Here is a 17,309-nt window from a genome sequence, read left to right on the forward strand (position 1 = left end):
CCAAGATAGATCATAGTTGTTTTGATTAGCAAAAGATAATGGAAGAAGAATAGATAGAAGACAAGTCTGTGAAAACTTTGTATAGTTTACTAAAGATAATACAAAAGTTGTACAACCAAAAATTATATGGAAAGATCGAGGGCTATTTATATGTTTTTACAAGGTAAGTGTTACCAATGGAAATATGATTCAGATAAGCAAGTTTTACTATAATAAAGTGTTTTACATAAAACATTGTCTCCGAATAATTCTGCGATCAATAAGATATATCTTTATTCTTTTTTCTCCCTGAGTTGTTGCTGTTACGAATAATATACTCAATTATTATTTCTGGGGTAAGCAACGCGTTAATATTAATTCTTAGTGAATATGTCTAGTTGCAACAATACCAATTATTAATGAGTTACTATCATTACCATTGCATAAGATCTTATCACTTAACAATGTTCAATATTATCAATGTAGATATGATATGTATTACTCATGAACAATTATGTAATTGAACACACCAGTCATAATCCTATTTGAACTATGTATATAATTATTATTATTGCTCGAACATTCTAACAATGACTATTATTAAAACTGAGTGTAGAATGAATATTATGCTGTGAAGTTGAGTATACTAGTTTTATATGAATAACTTCTTTATTATGTAATAAGTGATGGTTTATTTCTATTAAGCTAGACAGGCGCTGGAAAAGGAGCTTATGTTGTCTCCACAAGAAGTAGCAAGTAGTGATGAAGAAATGGGCAATCAAGTTGAAGTACTTCCTACCAAGAAGGAAAGAAAGTACGGAAACCAAAAGTTCTTTAAAGTTCACATTGAGTTCTTTATCGACTGTTATGACAGACGTTCAACTGCTACATTGGAGCAAGCAAAAGCTGCTGTGATGGAAGCCTTCCCTGGCTTGGAACTTGTAGTCAGTATGATGCACGAGCACCTTATCAAAAAATGCAACCTTACCTTGAAGAAGCTTGAGAAGCTGATAGAGAAACACAACGATAATAGCACTATGGTGGCGAGAAGGGAGCGTATTTTGGAAAGGCAAGAGCTTAAAGATTTTGATTACAGCTCAAACTGCGTGTTCATTGATAAAGCAAGTTTCAATATGCATATTAAGAGAAGCCATGCCCGATCAGAAAGGGGTCAACCCGCCAAAGGTACAATCCCCACACAAGGAGGTGTCTCCCTGGCAATTATTGGTGCAGTGTGTGAACAAGGTATTGTAAACCTGACACTACGTAAACCAACTGCTATTGCTACAAGAAAAAGAAGAAGAACGACCTTTGCAGGCAGTGTTATAGAACAAGCTTTGGACATAATCATAAGTAATATTATAATAGATGAATTACATAATACAGAATAAAATATAAGCCTGAATATGAAATAAAACTCTGTATATAACATCCTGTAAATAATATAAAACTTATTGACATCCAATTGTCTAGATGTATCAATTATAAGACATCGTATCATTTCTAAGTATTTATTTTTATAACCTTGACAAAGGATTCAAATCATCTTTGATCCACTGAAATAGACACCAGGAATCTAAGCTCCGATCAAACAATCTAGAACCTTAATCAGATCATTATAACACCTAATAAATAATTCATATAAATCAGTAGCTTGAATCAACAATACCTATATATCTGAATATTAACACTGTTTCATGACTTATGTTCTTTGACGGTTATTTTTACTTCTTTGATTCAGGATTCATCAGTATAAATACATGCAGTTGTGTAGACACAAAATAATCTTTAACTTTCCTTTAACTTTCAATTCTTATTTTTTTTTATTCTTTATTTTAATTAAATAAAACAGTCTCAAACTATACTTCCTTTTGTTCTCTTTCTCTTTTTATTTTTCTTTATTATATAACGTTCCATCACAGGCAGTCCAAAATGAGGAGGTCGAAGTTAATGGTCGAGTGGGAACCAGAACATCTCATTATTTGCAATTCTTAAGTAAAACGATGGGTGTTCTCGATTGAAAAAATATGAAGGTGCGTTTTCTTCTCATGGATAATGCTCCAATCCAAAAGTTGGCCGATGTTGTAAACTTGATTGAATCTTGCGGATATAAGTGTGCCTACTTGCCAACATACTCCCCATATTCTGAACCCCATTGAAGAAATGTGGTCTAAGATTAAGTTTGGTGTGTGCCAAAACAAATTAACAGATAAAGATTCTTTGATACCTCGTATTCAAGAAGCCGCAAGAAGAGTAACTATCTCTGATTGTCTTGGGTGGATAAACCATCCCATTTCATTTTTTGATCACTGCTTGAATTTAGAAAAAAATCTTTAAGTTTACATCCTTATCTTTTTTTTTTGTCTCTCTAGTTTAAAATATGTTATGAAAATGAGACATTAAACTAATAAAAACTATTTTATGCTATAACACTATTTTTTTTTTTAACTTTTGATTAAAGGCAGTTAAAGCAACAAAAGTTTTTCACGATCGCATTTGGCTGATAGACAAATATGTTGACTTCATTTGTCGATGGACGTCAACTCGAATTCAAAAGGTGCCATATTATATTTTAAAATCTGTGAATTTTAAGGAAAAATCCAGTAAAACTCAACTTTTTACAAAGATAAAATAACCTTCTTGGGTCAACACTACTGTGTACGCAATCTACAAAAAATAGCAAAAAAGAAATTCCCCATCGGGGAGTCGAACCCCGACCGTGTCGGTGAAAGCGACAAATCCTAGCCGTTGGACCAATGAGGAGCTGTTAGTTTTGTAATTTTCCAGATGTACCACAAAGAGTTCAGCAACAAAAGCAGTCACTGCAAATAAAGTCTACTTTTACAATTGTAAAAGTTTGTAAAAGGTGACCTTTTACAATCGAAAATTGAAAATTGGAAGTTTTAAAAAATTTTTATACCAAATGAAAGAGAAAAATTTGCTCATTTCGAATATGTTAAAATTTTTTTATTTGGTTAAGAATTGATAGAGATATTAGCATTTAAAGATTTGTTTAATGGTTAAAAAATATAACAATTTTTTGGGTATAGTCTTTTTTACTAGAAAATAAATTTAGAATCCCGATGTTTTTTTGCTTCAAATTTTATTGGACAAAAATTTTATTTTTTTGTTTTTTTGAACAAGTTCTCAAATATAAGCATGTTTTAGCTGTGTTATATTCTGAATTCAAAAGAAGTTGAAAAAATAATAATAATAGCAATAATTCATTCAAGATGAATGTTTAAAATGTAAAGTCGAAGTAAGTCTTTTTTTAAGAAAAGGTCAAATTAATTAATTTTTTCAAAAAAAATTTATTAAAAAAATGATAAAAATTCAAGTCAACATGTACAGTAATGAGTTATGTATAATGTCAATTGTTAAAATCAAACTTATATTATTACTTTACAATAAGTTATTTTATCTAGTAAGATTAATTTGTCGTACTTAATATTTTTTTTTTTGTTGAACATAATGTCAAAATGTCTAATTGCCATTCCAAAATCAACTTGAATGTAGATGGAAAAATTAAAATATACCCCTGCTAAAGTATTTAAAAATAATAAAACTATTTATTATTTTTCAAATGAAAGATGCATCATCCGATTGTTAGTAATTTATTTATTTATTTTTCGTAAAGATAAGTAAAATGAAAGGGAATTTTTTACTGCATATATAAGTTTTAACTACAGCAATAAATTTAGTTATCTGTAAAAAAAATATTTTCTCCTTTTTTTATTATCTTATACTGATTATTAACATCTCAACTTATAAATTTATAAATTCATTGCAACATGTCTGTTTAATTAAACAAAGATCAATGTGAATGGAAATGATTAACTTGTTCTCAAAGTAGACTTAGATATAAGGTTGTTTACAGACATACTATCTTTATCTATATTCATATATTCATTAAAAATTGATAAGAGTCTTGAAGATGCAATTACCAATGAACATAGTAAACAACAATAATAAGTATTCATTGCAGATGTTACAATTAATAAATGTAATCACGCTAGCTTTTTTTTTTATTTTGAATTATAAAAATAACCACTGCTGTTCGTTTTTTTTTCTTTTTTTTTGTCATCGTACTAAAGATGTCTATAATGCAAATGAAGAGTTGATTGCTGACAATGGTAATGACATTAATTTTATTGGATTAGAATATTTAGAAGATAAATATATGGTTGAAAGTATGTATTAGTTATTAAAAGAAATAGTATTGTTATAATAACTTCTGTGTAAGCTATTTATGCTAACTTTTTTTTATATAGTATGCTTTGTATATGACTTTGGAAATTGTTATATAATTACTTCGGCGATAGAATACATAAATGAAAGACTTCTTTGTCAGCTTATACAAATGCTTTAATAAGACTTTTTGTTTCTAAAAAATTTTTTACTTTATTTCTTTTTACTTGTTTCTTTTTTTTTTCCTTCTTGTTTTCCTTTTTTTTCTTTTTTCTTTTTTTTTGAATTAGTACTTAGGATAAATGACTTGAGATGATATACAATCCAATTGGTAAGTAACTTAGCACGGTTTGATTATCCCCGGCGAACATGTAATGAACATGGTTAGCTCTTTATATTTAAAGAAAAAAAAAACTATATTCTAATCAATATCTTTTTTTTTTCAAATAGTTTTACTGTATACTTTGGATCTTTGGCGTTTTGCCTTTTATAATGACTAATAGCGAATTATATAAAATACGTAAATAATAAAGATACAGTAAGTGAAAAAACTGGTGCATAAAACGTAGAATTGTTGTATCTCGTGTTTCCCTTAAGATAGAAAGTTGATCTAAAATGCAATTGAAAGAGTATAAAACACTAGACAGGATAGTGACGTTTGTGTAACGTTACATTACGTCATAGTGATTTCTTATAATAAACTCATTTTTCTGACACTCTAAAAAATACGTCATATTTACAAATTATGACTATATTATCATAGTTACGTATAGTTACGTCATTATTTATGGATCACACCACGGAGGCACTGCTTCACTTTAATGAGATATATAAATAAGCAGGGTTCACCTATTTTATTTTGCCTTAATTTTTATATCTTTTTATCTATCACTACTATTCATAAAATGCTTTTTACACATAGTCAAGAAACTCACAACTCAATCAAAGCACTTAGTCTTAATGGAGTGTCTACTGCTGATATTGTTCAACGTACTGGGGTATCAAAATGGACAGTTAATAGGTTGAAAACGAAGCTTAACCCTAGCTATAAACGACCCTCTGGTGGTAGAACCTCTAATTTAAGCACAACAACAGCAGTTACATTGCGTTTTAAAGTTAGGTATGGTTCTTTACCCACAGCCAGAGCTGCCCACCAATGGCTGAAGCACAATCATATAAATATCAGTTATCGTCGAACAATTCAAATTTTATATCAGCTTGGCCTTTATGCAACATTAAAAAAATCGAAACCTTTTCTCAGATACGAGCATATGAAGAAACGACTTTATTGGGCTAAGAAATATAAAGAATGGACAATTGAAGACTGGAAGAAAGTTATATTCTCAGATGAAACGAAGATAAATCTATGGGGGTCAGATGGAGTTCAATATACTTGGAAGCAAAGGGGTCATCCTACTCGTCCTCATCACTATAAACAAACTTTAAAGCATGGTGGCGGCTCTTTATTGATGTGGGGCTGTATGACAGCCGAAGGACTAGGTTATGCATGTAAAATAGAAGATAAAACTCTTGATTCCGAAGGATACACGTATATCCTAGGGACTACATACATGGATACATCAGAGTACTATGGGTGGAGTAAAGAAGATGTTATCCTTCAACAAGATGGTGACACAAAGCACACATCAAAATTCACTAGAAAATGGCTTGAAACAAAAGGTATAAACTATATGCATGTATGGCCACCTAATAGTCCGGATTTAAATCCCATAGAGCACCTTTGGCATCACTTAAAGATAAGATTGGCAGAATATCCAACACATCCAAAGAACATTAATGAATTATGGAATAGAATTGACAAAGAATGGAATAAGTTCCAGAAAGAAGATATGTTGCCTTACTACGAGAGTATGCCATCAAGAGTTCAGGTCGTTATTAAAGCTAAAGGAGGATACACAAAATATTAACTAAGTTTACCTTCTCCTTGTTTCTATGTTGATTACGTAATAAAGCTTCTAATGTATATTTTGTCCAATTAAAATTTACCAATCTTGTTTAAATTTCACAAACATATATGAGCTCTTTATAGCTAATATTTAGCCTATTTTCATATATGTACTATGCATTCTCATAGAGATATAGTCAAAAAATTAAAAAAATTATTTTTATGCACCAGTTTTTTCACCTAGTGTACACATTTTCTATACCTATTTTTTTTGTACGTATTTCTACTATATACAATTTATATATATATATATACAATGTATACTTCCTTAACCCAAAAAGGGAATAATAAAGGCATGGTTTTAAATAATATATAAACGTTTTTCGGAATAAATTAAGCTCTATTACCATATGAATTTCAAAGAGGCATGAAATATATTATAAACACAACAAATAAAGAAGTGTTGAATTTGAATAAATGACCCATAAAAGGATATAAACGATGCTCATATACTAAAAATATAAAGGATCAAGCCAATAAATGCTCTATCCGTAAATTAAAAAGTGGTAAAAGTAGGTCTATACCATGGTAAATGTCGTAATTTCATCATAGATTCACCATGGTGAGAGTAGTTATACTACAATAAATTTACCATGGTAAAGATGGTTTATTTGACAATTGTCAATTTTTGGTAGCATTGCTACTCCGATTATAGGGAATTTGTGGAGGGAGCACTAAAATCCCTATAATTTCACCATGGTGAAATTAAGTAATTATCTGCAGTGCATACTAAATTTTTCTAAGTTATATATTATATGTCATATGAGCTGATATTTATTTGTCAACTATCAATTCTACTTTTTTACAAAGATTGTTAGTGTCAGATAATTTAAACACATATATCGAAATTTTATGCACGAAAATTGGCATAGGTTTTTTCTTGGGCATAGGTGCTCGACCACATTTCATGAATTTCGTTTACAGTTTTATATTGAACATCCGACTAATATAAAAGTAAGGAATAAGCTTGCATCGGTTTACCAAGCACAAGACAATGTCTAGCTCTAAGGAAGTTCTTTTAGCTAACATTTGCAGGTTCGCAAAATAAAATGCGTGTTTACATCTTTGTAAAAATATATGAAAGAATAAGTATTAGGAATGAAATAGGTTATTCCGTCATCTTCATTGTGATATCACTGTTTCAATAAATCCTACATTGTTTAAAAAGTTTATCTGAAAATAAATAATTGCTTTTTGATATCTGTACGTGCAGTGGGTAGGGAGTCACTTGTAAAGCTTACACATTTGTGGTTATCGTCAACCATATACAGTGATTTATAGGCATATTTATAATATCCATCGGATTTGTAGCTTAAGTTATTTAAACCAAATAATGATTTCTACATAAAAACTACAGTTCTTAGTTCAATACACACTAACAATGTATAGTGAGGATCAAAACGATACAAATGTGGCCGTTTTCCAACGCTATGATAAAATTAAATAGTACACATGTATTACACCGTATACAAAAGTATAAATCGTCCTGAAGAAAAATTAATTGTACTTCATTTGTATAAGATTTTAAACGAAAACGTTTCTTTATTTGGTAGATATTAATTTTTAAATATTCAGATTCTAGTTGAACAATTTTGCATTCAGGTAAAAAATAAAAGATAGGATGGAATATCATCTTACTGATGCGATATCGAGTAGTCTTGTTGTATACTTAAAAAATATTAAGAAGACAAAACAAATCATGAGACACGGGCACAATTAAGAATAAATTTTATTAGAAAAAAAAAGTAAAATAAAAAATACTAAATATTCTTCTTGTAAAAACTATCTGGCTATTTATACTTTTCTTGGTAGTTCCAGATAACATTTATAGATGCTATTTTATTGGTGTTCTGTTAAATATTGACCTCTTTATGATATTATCAACAGTCATAATACAGATCATGATCTAATATTATATTTGACATATCGCTAATTTAATCAGGGTTTCATTTGGAGGTTTTAAATTTGATAGTTACATAATTTATGTTTGACATAATGATATAGTTTACACAACATTATTGTGTAATGAATATTCAACATTTATGTTTTATTATATTTCATGTATGTGTCATGTACGGATACAACATTGAGTAGACCAATTTCTTTCATTTGAAGTGAAGTACTTTGATTCTATCCGTTTCAATTATGAGAGGTTTAGTCATGCCATGAGCTTGTAGAACGGGTGCATTAGTTAACATATCCTTAAGAGTCGCAAAAGCATCCTGAAATTTGCTTAATCAAGTAATTGTGCGTTGTTTTGGGCCAGTACGTTTCGTTAGCTTTGTAAGAGGGGCTGCCACAGAAGACAAGTTTTTCAGAAATCTTTGGTAATGTGAAGCTAATCCTACAAATTGTCGTACCTCTTGTACATTGGTTGGGCGAGGCCAGTCTTGGATTGCTTTTACCTTAATTTTGGATGGGAGGATACCTTGGGCCGATACATGCATGCCAAAGAACTCCACTTCTTTTTAGTTGAAGTTGCTTTTAGTAGGGTTCACATACAATTTATGTTCATGGAAACGATCTAACACCAACTTGATGTGTTCGATATGTTGTTCGGCTATCCTGAAGTAAATAAGAACATCATCCAAATAAAGTTGAACAAATTTATCAACATAGCCAGATGATATCGAGTTCATCATTTTTTGAAATACTGGTGGACTATTGGCTAAACTAAATGGTGATACCTTCCATTTAAAAAAAACCATATTTTGTTACAAATGCATTTTTAGGAATGTCCCCTTTACGAATACGAATTTGATGATATTCGGTAGTAACATCCAATTGACTAAAATATATGGCCCCACAAAGTTGTTCCAAGCATTCGTCAATACGAGGTAAAGGAGTATTCAACATTTTTTCACACAAGGAATTGATTATACGGTAATCAATACACATTTGTAGAGCACTACCCTTCTTATGAACAAACAATACTGAAGCACATCAAGGAGAAGAACTACAGCGGGTGAAAAAATTGTTCATGCGTTTTGCACTTACAGCGACTCACAAAAGTGTGGCAATGTTTCAGAATTTTAGGTAATTTATGCAAATCCGCAATAACAAATCGTCTCGTCTATTTATTAAGTGAATTACTACGTAGCATATACTAGCAGAAAGACAGAAGTCTTCTCGTTTTGATGATAACTTACAGCTTATATTCATTATATAATGTTTTATTTGAAAAAATAATCTTAAAAGTTATACGTATAAAAATTGAATGCAAATAGCTTATTGAAAAATGAAATGAACAACGTACCTTTTATGTTTAGTACTTGATAGCACAACCTTTTGCTTTAATTACTGCTTCAACACGTCTTGGCATACTTTCTATGTGCTTTAAGCATAGTTCAACTGTAACTTTATGATACCAAACATCAGCAACTCGCTCCCATAACTCATCCATGTTTTTTGGTGGCCTATCATAGGCAGCAAGCCTTCACTTCAAATAAAACCAAAGGTTATCAATTGGATTTAGATCAGGTGAGTATGATGGTCATTCAAGGACATTTATTTTATTTCTTTTGAACCAATTTCTTGTATATTTGGACGTATGCTTTGAATCATTGTCTTGTTGAAGGATTACATCTTTCTTACAAAGGCCATAATCCTTGAGCGTCTCCATAAAGTCATCTTTTAATATTTCACAATATAATTGCGAGTCCATCCCGCCCTCAATCTTGGCAATTAAACCAAGACCATGTTGCGTGAAACAACTCCATAACATTAAGCTTCCACCCCCACCTTTGTACTTAAAGTTGACGTTATGGTCTTTTAGAGGTTCACTCTTTTTAACCCATGTCCATTACTTTCCATCTGAACCCAAACGATTGATTTTTCTTTCGTCACTAAAGACGACCTTTTTCCAATCCTCAACCATCCAGTTTCTATGAGCTTTGGCCCATTTTAGACGATTTCGTCTACGCTCATTCGTCAATGGTAATGCAGATTTCTTAATCTTCGAATCCAAGTCGGACGATTTTAGGAATCTGTGAATGGTTTGTGTGGAAATATCATACCCTTGACCATGTAAGTTCCGGGCAGCATCCACTGCAGTGATAAAATGACCAGTATAAAAAGATCGCGCAATCAATCTTCCAAGTAACGGGATAATCGTCTTTGGTCTACCTTCTTTTATGTTAATCTCTCAACTTGATTTTATTTGGCAATTTTGCTAATTGTCCTAGTTGACACGCCCATTGCTGTAGAAATATCTCTATAAGACTTTTCAGCATTAAGTTTTGCTAAAATATCCATCTTTTTATCGTAAGAAATTGGTCTCATTCTAATGTATACAGTGACTCACAAAACTGTCCACGAATTTGCAAATTTTACATAATTAGTGACATTTATTAATTATGTTATATATCAACAGTATATAAAACTTATATTTCTAGAGAGCTTAAGACTCGGACATTTTATGTATAGAAAAGTTTACTAGAAAAAATTTATTAATTATTATTGAACCGGCTTTCAAATTATAGTATACAGCGTGAACAGTTTTGTGAGGCCCTAACGAAACTGCTAATTGTGAATAAGTTGAGGTTTCAGTACTTCGTCCAGTAACCTTTCGCCTTGATACACTCTTCTATACGACGTGGCATACTTTCAATAACCTTTCGGCATTCTTCTATAGTGATTACCTTATACCATATATGTACTACTCGTTCATATAGCTCATTCATGCCTTTTGGAGGCGTATCGTATTCATTTAGACGAATCTTTAATAAACACCACATGTTTCGATTGGATTCAAGTCAGGAGACTGTGCAGGCCAGTCCATAAGCTGATAATCTTGTCTATTGAGGTATTTTAGGACTACAGTTGATGTATGCTTTGAGTCATTATCTTGTTGGAAAATGATTTGGTCACGTCTGAGGTTCAATTGTTCACATGTATGCTGAATAGTATATGACAAATCTTCCTCCAAAATGCTTTTATAGACATAGCGGTCCATTATTCCTTCGATCTTGCAAATCTAACCTACACCTGCGTAGGTAATGGCACTCCAAAACATTAGATCGCCTCCACCATGCATTCGTGTTTGCTTGACATGCTGCGGCTGAAGCGTCTCACCGTCTCGTATCCATGCCCAGACACGTCCATCAGAATTAAACCTATTTATTTTTGTTTCATCAGACTATACTACACGCTTCCAATCGTCTATAGTCCAATTGCAATGCACAAGACACCATTCAAGCCTCCTTTTTGCATTTGTACCGCTTAGGGTAGGCTTCTTTTCCTTTTCGAAAGACCTCAAACCAGCTTCCTTTACGGCTCAACGAATAGTCTCAGCACTGACATCAATGTCACAATTCATTTTCAGTTGTTTTCGGACTCGAACCGCATTTTCTAGACGTCCTTTGGTTACTAAATGAACGCAATGCCTTTTATCTGCTAGAGTCAAGATACTATATCTTCCGCCTTTATTCTTAACTCTGTTAAAGCAATTTTGTCTTCCAATTTTGGATACTCCACCAAGACTAATTCCAACCCTTTTAGCTACTTCTCTTGTGCTGACTCCAGATCTCAAGAGAGAAATAACATTATCACGTTGATCTACAGGAATTGCAGCCATATTCAATAAACGTACCTATATATTGAAGTTAAAACCTAATAATAAAGAGTAAAAATGATACAAGAAGCTAAATGCTGGCTAAGTGGCAGTCCGATATATATCAAAAACCAAGTTGTGGTAACGACTTTTTAATTTTTTAAAATACGGCCACAAAAGTGTTTACACGGACATGTTAATTTAAAAGCCAGATTCTAGATTCCTTAGTCCTCCAGTTAAAATAGTATGATTATATACAAACTAAGCAGATTTGAAGCTTTCGATTGGTATGTTATATGTGAATTTACTGTTTTAACTTCAAATGTCAATTTTTGCATATCTATAAAATTTCGGAGAGTGTGAACAGTTTTGTGAGTCACTGTATTTCAAGGAGCTCATCCACCATAGGTCGAAGGAAATGGTTAGTTTCTGAAAGAGCAGCTTCACGAGGGCCAGGCATCAAGCCAACAAGAATCATATTTTGTTTTTTAAACCTCTCGTTACGAGGAAGGTTATTAATGATCAAATATATGGCACCTACGCGATATTTCATTCCTTGAGTTGGAGTAAACCAGTCAACATTTAAACTTAACATTAATGAACCTTCTTTTTGAAGAAATGGTTCGTCTTCATCATCCTTTTTGAATTCTTTAAAAAACTGACCATCAAAGATGTCAAACATCATTCCAGGCATTACAGTTTTACTTCTCCATTCTTCAATTTTTTGCTCAAAAGTAGAGCGCATGAAAAACTTCATCAAAGTTGCCTTTACTGAGTTGTAAGCATAACGTTTGATTGGTTTGGCCGAATCGTTGCTAGCATTTTTAACTACTAATGGATAATTGCATCATGCTCTCATTCCATTAACATACAAGGGGAGTGTTCTATTTCTGTATTTTTTGATTGTATTCGAATTATCGATAACTTCCTCGTATAAATAAATTGCATTGCACTTCTCACAAACAACATATTTTTGATATCTATTATAATGAGAAATTAGTATTAGTAAAAAAACAAATAAATAAAACAGTTACCCTTGCTAGCATAATTAGCAGAAATTTTAGATTTAATTGTTGGGGGTTTAGAGGGGAATGCATAATTAATTCCAAGTAGAAAAAGTATAGCATTCATAAACTTGAACAAGCTTTCTGTAGCTGTAATGGTTAAATTATTGGCTTGAAAGAATGTCAAGAAAATCATAATGAGGTAAGGTAAAGCTTCATTTTCACTAATGTTGAATAACTTTGTATCGTTAGATGCAAAGTTATCATTAGCTTCATCTATATATGAAATAAATAAAACAGTTAGCATAAATAATTTATATAAAGATTATCATAGCAATATTATTTTTTAGAAGGTAATACATACATTCATCTACACCTTCTTCTCCTTCTAGATAATCCATGTCCTCTAATTCAATAGCATCAATGGCATTGTTATCTTCAAAAATAATATCATCATTTGCATCATAAACATCTTTAACACGATAACAAAAAAAAGTTAGCATTATTGCATTTATTAATTATAACATTTGAAATGCATAGTTTTTATTTACTTTGTTCAATTGCATTTGCATCTGCAAGACCTTCATCAATTTCTTGATGTATACGGGCCGTATGTCTGTGGACAACCCTATATCCCAACTCACTTTGAGAGCAAGTTGAGCATTTGCATTCTCTTTGGTCTTTGTTTAATTGAATGGACATGTTGCAATGAAGTTATAATTTAATTTGAAATGTTAATAATCAATATAAGATAATAAAAAAGGAGAAAATAATTTTATTACAGACGATTAAATTTATTGCTGTAGTTTAAACTTAAAAAATTGAGTTTTTTTATTCATTTTCAGAAAAAAAAATAACAATCAAGAGAAGATGCATCTTACATTTGAAAAATAATAAATAGTTTTATTATTTTTAATTGCTTTAACAAGTATATATTTTATTTTTTACATCTACATTCAAGCTGATTTTGGAATGACAATTAGACATTCTGACATTATGTTCAACTACGACAAATTAATCTTACTAGATAAAATAACTTATTGTAAAGTAATAATATAAGTTTGATTTTAACAATTGACATTATACATAACTCATTACTGTACATGTTAACTTGAATTTTTATTATTTTTTTAATACATTTTTTTTTGAAAATGTTAAATAATTTGACCTTCTCTTAAAAAAAAGACTTACTTCGACTTTACATTTTAAACATTTATCTTGAATGAATTATTGCTATTATTATTATTTTTTCAACTTATTTTGAATTCAGAATATAACACAGCTAACACACGCTTATATTTGATGACTTGTTCAAAAAAATAAAAAAAAAATAATATTTTTGTCCAATAAAATTTAAAGAAAAAAAAATGTCGGGATTCTAAATTTATTTTCTAGTAAAAAAGACTATACCCAAAAATTTGTTATATTTTTTAACCATTAAACAAATCTTTAAATGCTAATATCTCTATCAATTCTTAGCCAAATAAAAACATTTTAACATATTCAAAATGAGCAAATTTTTCTCTTTCATTTGGTATAAAAGTTTTTTAAAGCTTCCAATTTTCAATTGTAAAAGGTCACCTTTTAAAAACTTTTACAATTGGTAAAGTAGACTTTATCTCCAGTGATCTGAAGTTTTACTCTTTCGTACCTCAAGAAGTCAAGAAACGACAAAACTGATAGATAAATACTTATGTGAAAGAAAAATTAAGGAAGGTTCGAATCCTTAAGTGTTGTGTTAGTTTCCAAGAAAATATATTTATTTTATATTTTATTTTTTTTATTTTAAAATATTAATTCCTGTTCAAAAGTTCTTTTTTATTTATCAAAAATATTTTCCATTATATATTCATTTTTAAGACAGGGATAACCCCATAAAGATAAATAGTGATATAAGTCCGTCCAAGTAAATATTATGTCATACAGAGCTTATCTAAGAGAATTCATGCATTCTGATTGGCTAAAATTTTAGGATTCACAATAACTATAGATTAGTGCTTAACAAAACTGTCGAGCCTGATAATGTTTATGAGGATACTCCATTAGAAGTAGAGGTACGTCTAAGGAAAGAAGCAAAGCGGAAAATGAAATTCAAGCCCATTACCAATAACAAAAGGTTACGTAAAAACGGGGTCCAAAGTGAAACATGTTAACACGTAAAGACTTCTTTAAGGCTTTGAATATTTGTTCAAATCTTATTGGAACACGTTCATACTTAGATAATATTTTACAATATTTTATTTAGTATAAATACGATTTTGATTTGAATGAAATAAACATTATCTTTGATCTTGTCTTTTAATTAACGTCTTCTTTAAATTTTATTTTATTTTGACTTACCGGTTAACCCACTGGAAGCAATTTGGTGTGTATTATCCTTGAATCACGGCTTGAAACAGATGTTTAAAGGTACCTTATTACATCGGTGAAAGCTCTGAAAAAAACACGAACTGACCTTCATTTTAGAATTATATAACCCTTTTCATTTGCTACTTCTTTAACGACAGCATCCTTTACTATTGGCCTTATTATGAAAGATTCTCAGTTTTATGTTTACATTTAATTGGACCATATACACATCTTTTTGTGGCTTTTATATTACATATCCTTTTGCTTTATTGGTTTAAAATATTATATATTATTTATTTTGTAGGCCTTTACATGCCATATATAGAATCTTATTTATATATATTTGTTTACAAAAAAAACGCGATTTTTATTTATAAAAAAAATAAATAGAATATACGATAATAATAATAATAATAATAATAATACAATAATACAATAATACAATAATACAATAATACAATAATAATATAGAAAATATATTTATATAATATTGTATTCATTGCATTTCTTTGTATAGTCGAAATAAAGTATTGTATATAATAGAAGAAATACTTACCTTTGATACGCCTTCATTAGCACAAACACTTGTATTAGCCAGTAGAACCTTTTGTAATAACGTGTACAGTAGTTACAAGAATCTTTATCTATATATCAATAATTAAAAATAAAGTAAATATTAGCTATTGTAATCCTATAGAAGAAAATATACTCTACTCTAAAGTGTTTACCTTTTAAAGGACCCAAAAGAAAAGCAATTAGTAACTGCCAATGTATGCCAGAATTAACTAGAGAAAGTAGTACTATTTATACAAATTAATAAAAGTTAGAATTAATAATAAGATAGAAAAATAATACATACCAAAAAGTATTTAAACATATCGTTTATTCTTAGGCACAAAGAAGGAATAAAAGTAAAAAGAGTGGCACTTACTAAATAGTAAACATATAACAGTATAAGATATAAATTGAAATAAGATTTATACAAAAAAGAATAGCTTACCTTATATATTATAACAACTTATCTATTATTACAACTTATATATTATTGCAACGTTTCCTATTAATATTAATCAGTCAAAGAGTTAAATGAATCGATCGATATCAACTTCGTATTACATAGAATATTTACCTTCTTTGATAAATACAAGCTGCATTTTTTCTATTTTTTTTTTTTTGAAAATAAAAATAACGCGTCAGTATAAGATTATTGCCTTTTATCAAATGACATTATATTAATGAATGACAATTAAAAGGATATACTTACCTAATAGCTATCATTGATTAGCATTAATGTTGTAAAGAAAATAATTGAGAAAAGATAAAAGAAAAGATAAAAGAAAAGGAAAGAAAAGAAAAGGAAAGAAAAAAAAGAAAAAGAATAAAAATTTTTTCGTCGAAAGTTAACTGAATTATATAAAACTTACTAACTGAGACACGTAGTGGTAGTGATATCGAGTGCCATTATAAGAGGAAAATAAAACTGGAATTAAATCAACCAAGCAGTTTCAATATCAGTTTATTGTACTATACTTATAGTGGCTATTGATTTAAAAAAGTAATTCTTTTTTTTTTATTTCTTTCTTTATATATTTATATATATTTTTTATTAAGAAGTACCGAATCAACATGCAACAACCTAACAACAACGCTCGTCTCAACACTCCTCCTGTCGTTATGACAGCCGGTTCTTCTAACAGAAGTGTTGGCAACTTCACTCCTGTTAGAAGAAGTGCTGCCAGCAACACTGAAGTTGCTGAATTAAAAGATAACGTTAGGCAGCTTCAACAACAGCTTGCCTTAGTCCAAGCTCAGCTTGCTGCTGTTGTAGCTTCCAAAGATTCAGGCAGCACCGGCAAAGGTCTAATTGGTAGATCAAGAGAGACTTCGGTAAGTAACACAAAAAACTGCTAATGTGTATATTAACCTTTAAAAACAATTATACCTGTAAATAAACAATATAGAGCTTGATCAGAAGAACATATGATCAGTATTTTGAAGATAACCATCTTCAATACAATTTTAATTTGTCATTGAAGACTGGTTCCAACAAGATCATCTATGATCATATATTAAATACTGTTATTACCAAAGAAAAGGATATCACGCGTAATAACAGTATTAGCGCTCAAAAATTGAGGGAACTCAAAAAGCGCATAAGAAACCATTACGAGAACCTGAAGCATCAGCAGAAGGTTCGAAATCAAAGTCAAGAGGTACAGCAAGCGCTTGCTCATAAAAGAAGAATAGCCACAAGAAAAAACAGAGTAAATAT

General features: G+C 30.2%; 4 protein-coding genes and 1 non-coding gene across 5 annotated transcripts; 3 read left to right on the forward strand and 2 right to left on the reverse strand.

The window, feature by feature from the left end:
• Window positions 1-126: 126 nt before the first annotated feature.
• On the forward strand, window positions 127-1,370 carry BX663DRAFT_556694 (uncharacterized protein; the record flags this gene model as incomplete). The annotated part of the gene is made up of 2 exons (XM_051531730.1): window positions 127-163; window positions 685-1,370. 2 exons carry the CDS (start codon window positions 127-129, stop codon window positions 1,368-1,370), a joined length of 723 nt encoding a protein of 240 aa, XP_051377454.1.
• Window positions 1,371-2,109: 739 nt separating this feature from the next.
• BX663DRAFT_445042 (uncharacterized protein) lies at window positions 2,110-2,316 on the forward strand (the record flags this gene model as incomplete). The annotated part of the gene is made up of 1 exon (XM_051523663.1): window positions 2,110-2,316. A coding segment is annotated over one exon (207 nt), but the record flags the coding sequence as incomplete, so codon positions are not given.
• A 354-nt stretch (window positions 2,317-2,670) lies between these two features.
• Window positions 2,671-2,742, reverse strand: BX663DRAFT_t153. Its single transcript has one exon. It is a non-coding gene; the product is annotated as a tRNA-Glu (tRNA).
• A 9,381-nt stretch (window positions 2,743-12,123) lies between these two features.
• BX663DRAFT_305053 (uncharacterized protein) lies at window positions 12,124-13,431 on the reverse strand. Its single transcript, XM_051522046.1, has 4 exons — window positions 13,240-13,431; window positions 13,053-13,160; window positions 12,719-12,964; window positions 12,124-12,664 (listed from the first exon to the last, which is right to left on the reverse strand). The coding sequence occupies exons 1-4, from the start codon at window positions 13,388-13,390 to the stop codon at window positions 12,540-12,542; spliced, it is 630 nt and encodes a 209-aa protein (XP_051377456.1). The 5' UTR covers window positions 13,391-13,431; the 3' UTR covers window positions 12,124-12,539.
• A 3,221-nt stretch (window positions 13,432-16,652) lies between these two features.
• Window positions 16,653-17,309, forward strand: BX663DRAFT_305088 (uncharacterized protein; the record flags this gene model as incomplete). Its single annotated transcript, XM_051522047.1, has 2 exons — window positions 16,653-16,924; window positions 16,999-17,309. Coding segments are annotated over exons 1-2 (572 nt in total), but the record flags the coding sequence as incomplete, so codon positions are not given.

The sequence above is a fragment of the Cokeromyces recurvatus genome (assembly GCF_025118155.1).
Source record: "Cokeromyces recurvatus strain NRRL 2243 chromosome Unknown BX663scaffold_59, whole genome shotgun sequence".
Taxonomy (NCBI): domain Eukaryota; kingdom Fungi; phylum Mucoromycota; class Mucoromycetes; order Mucorales; family Mucoraceae; genus Cokeromyces; species Cokeromyces recurvatus.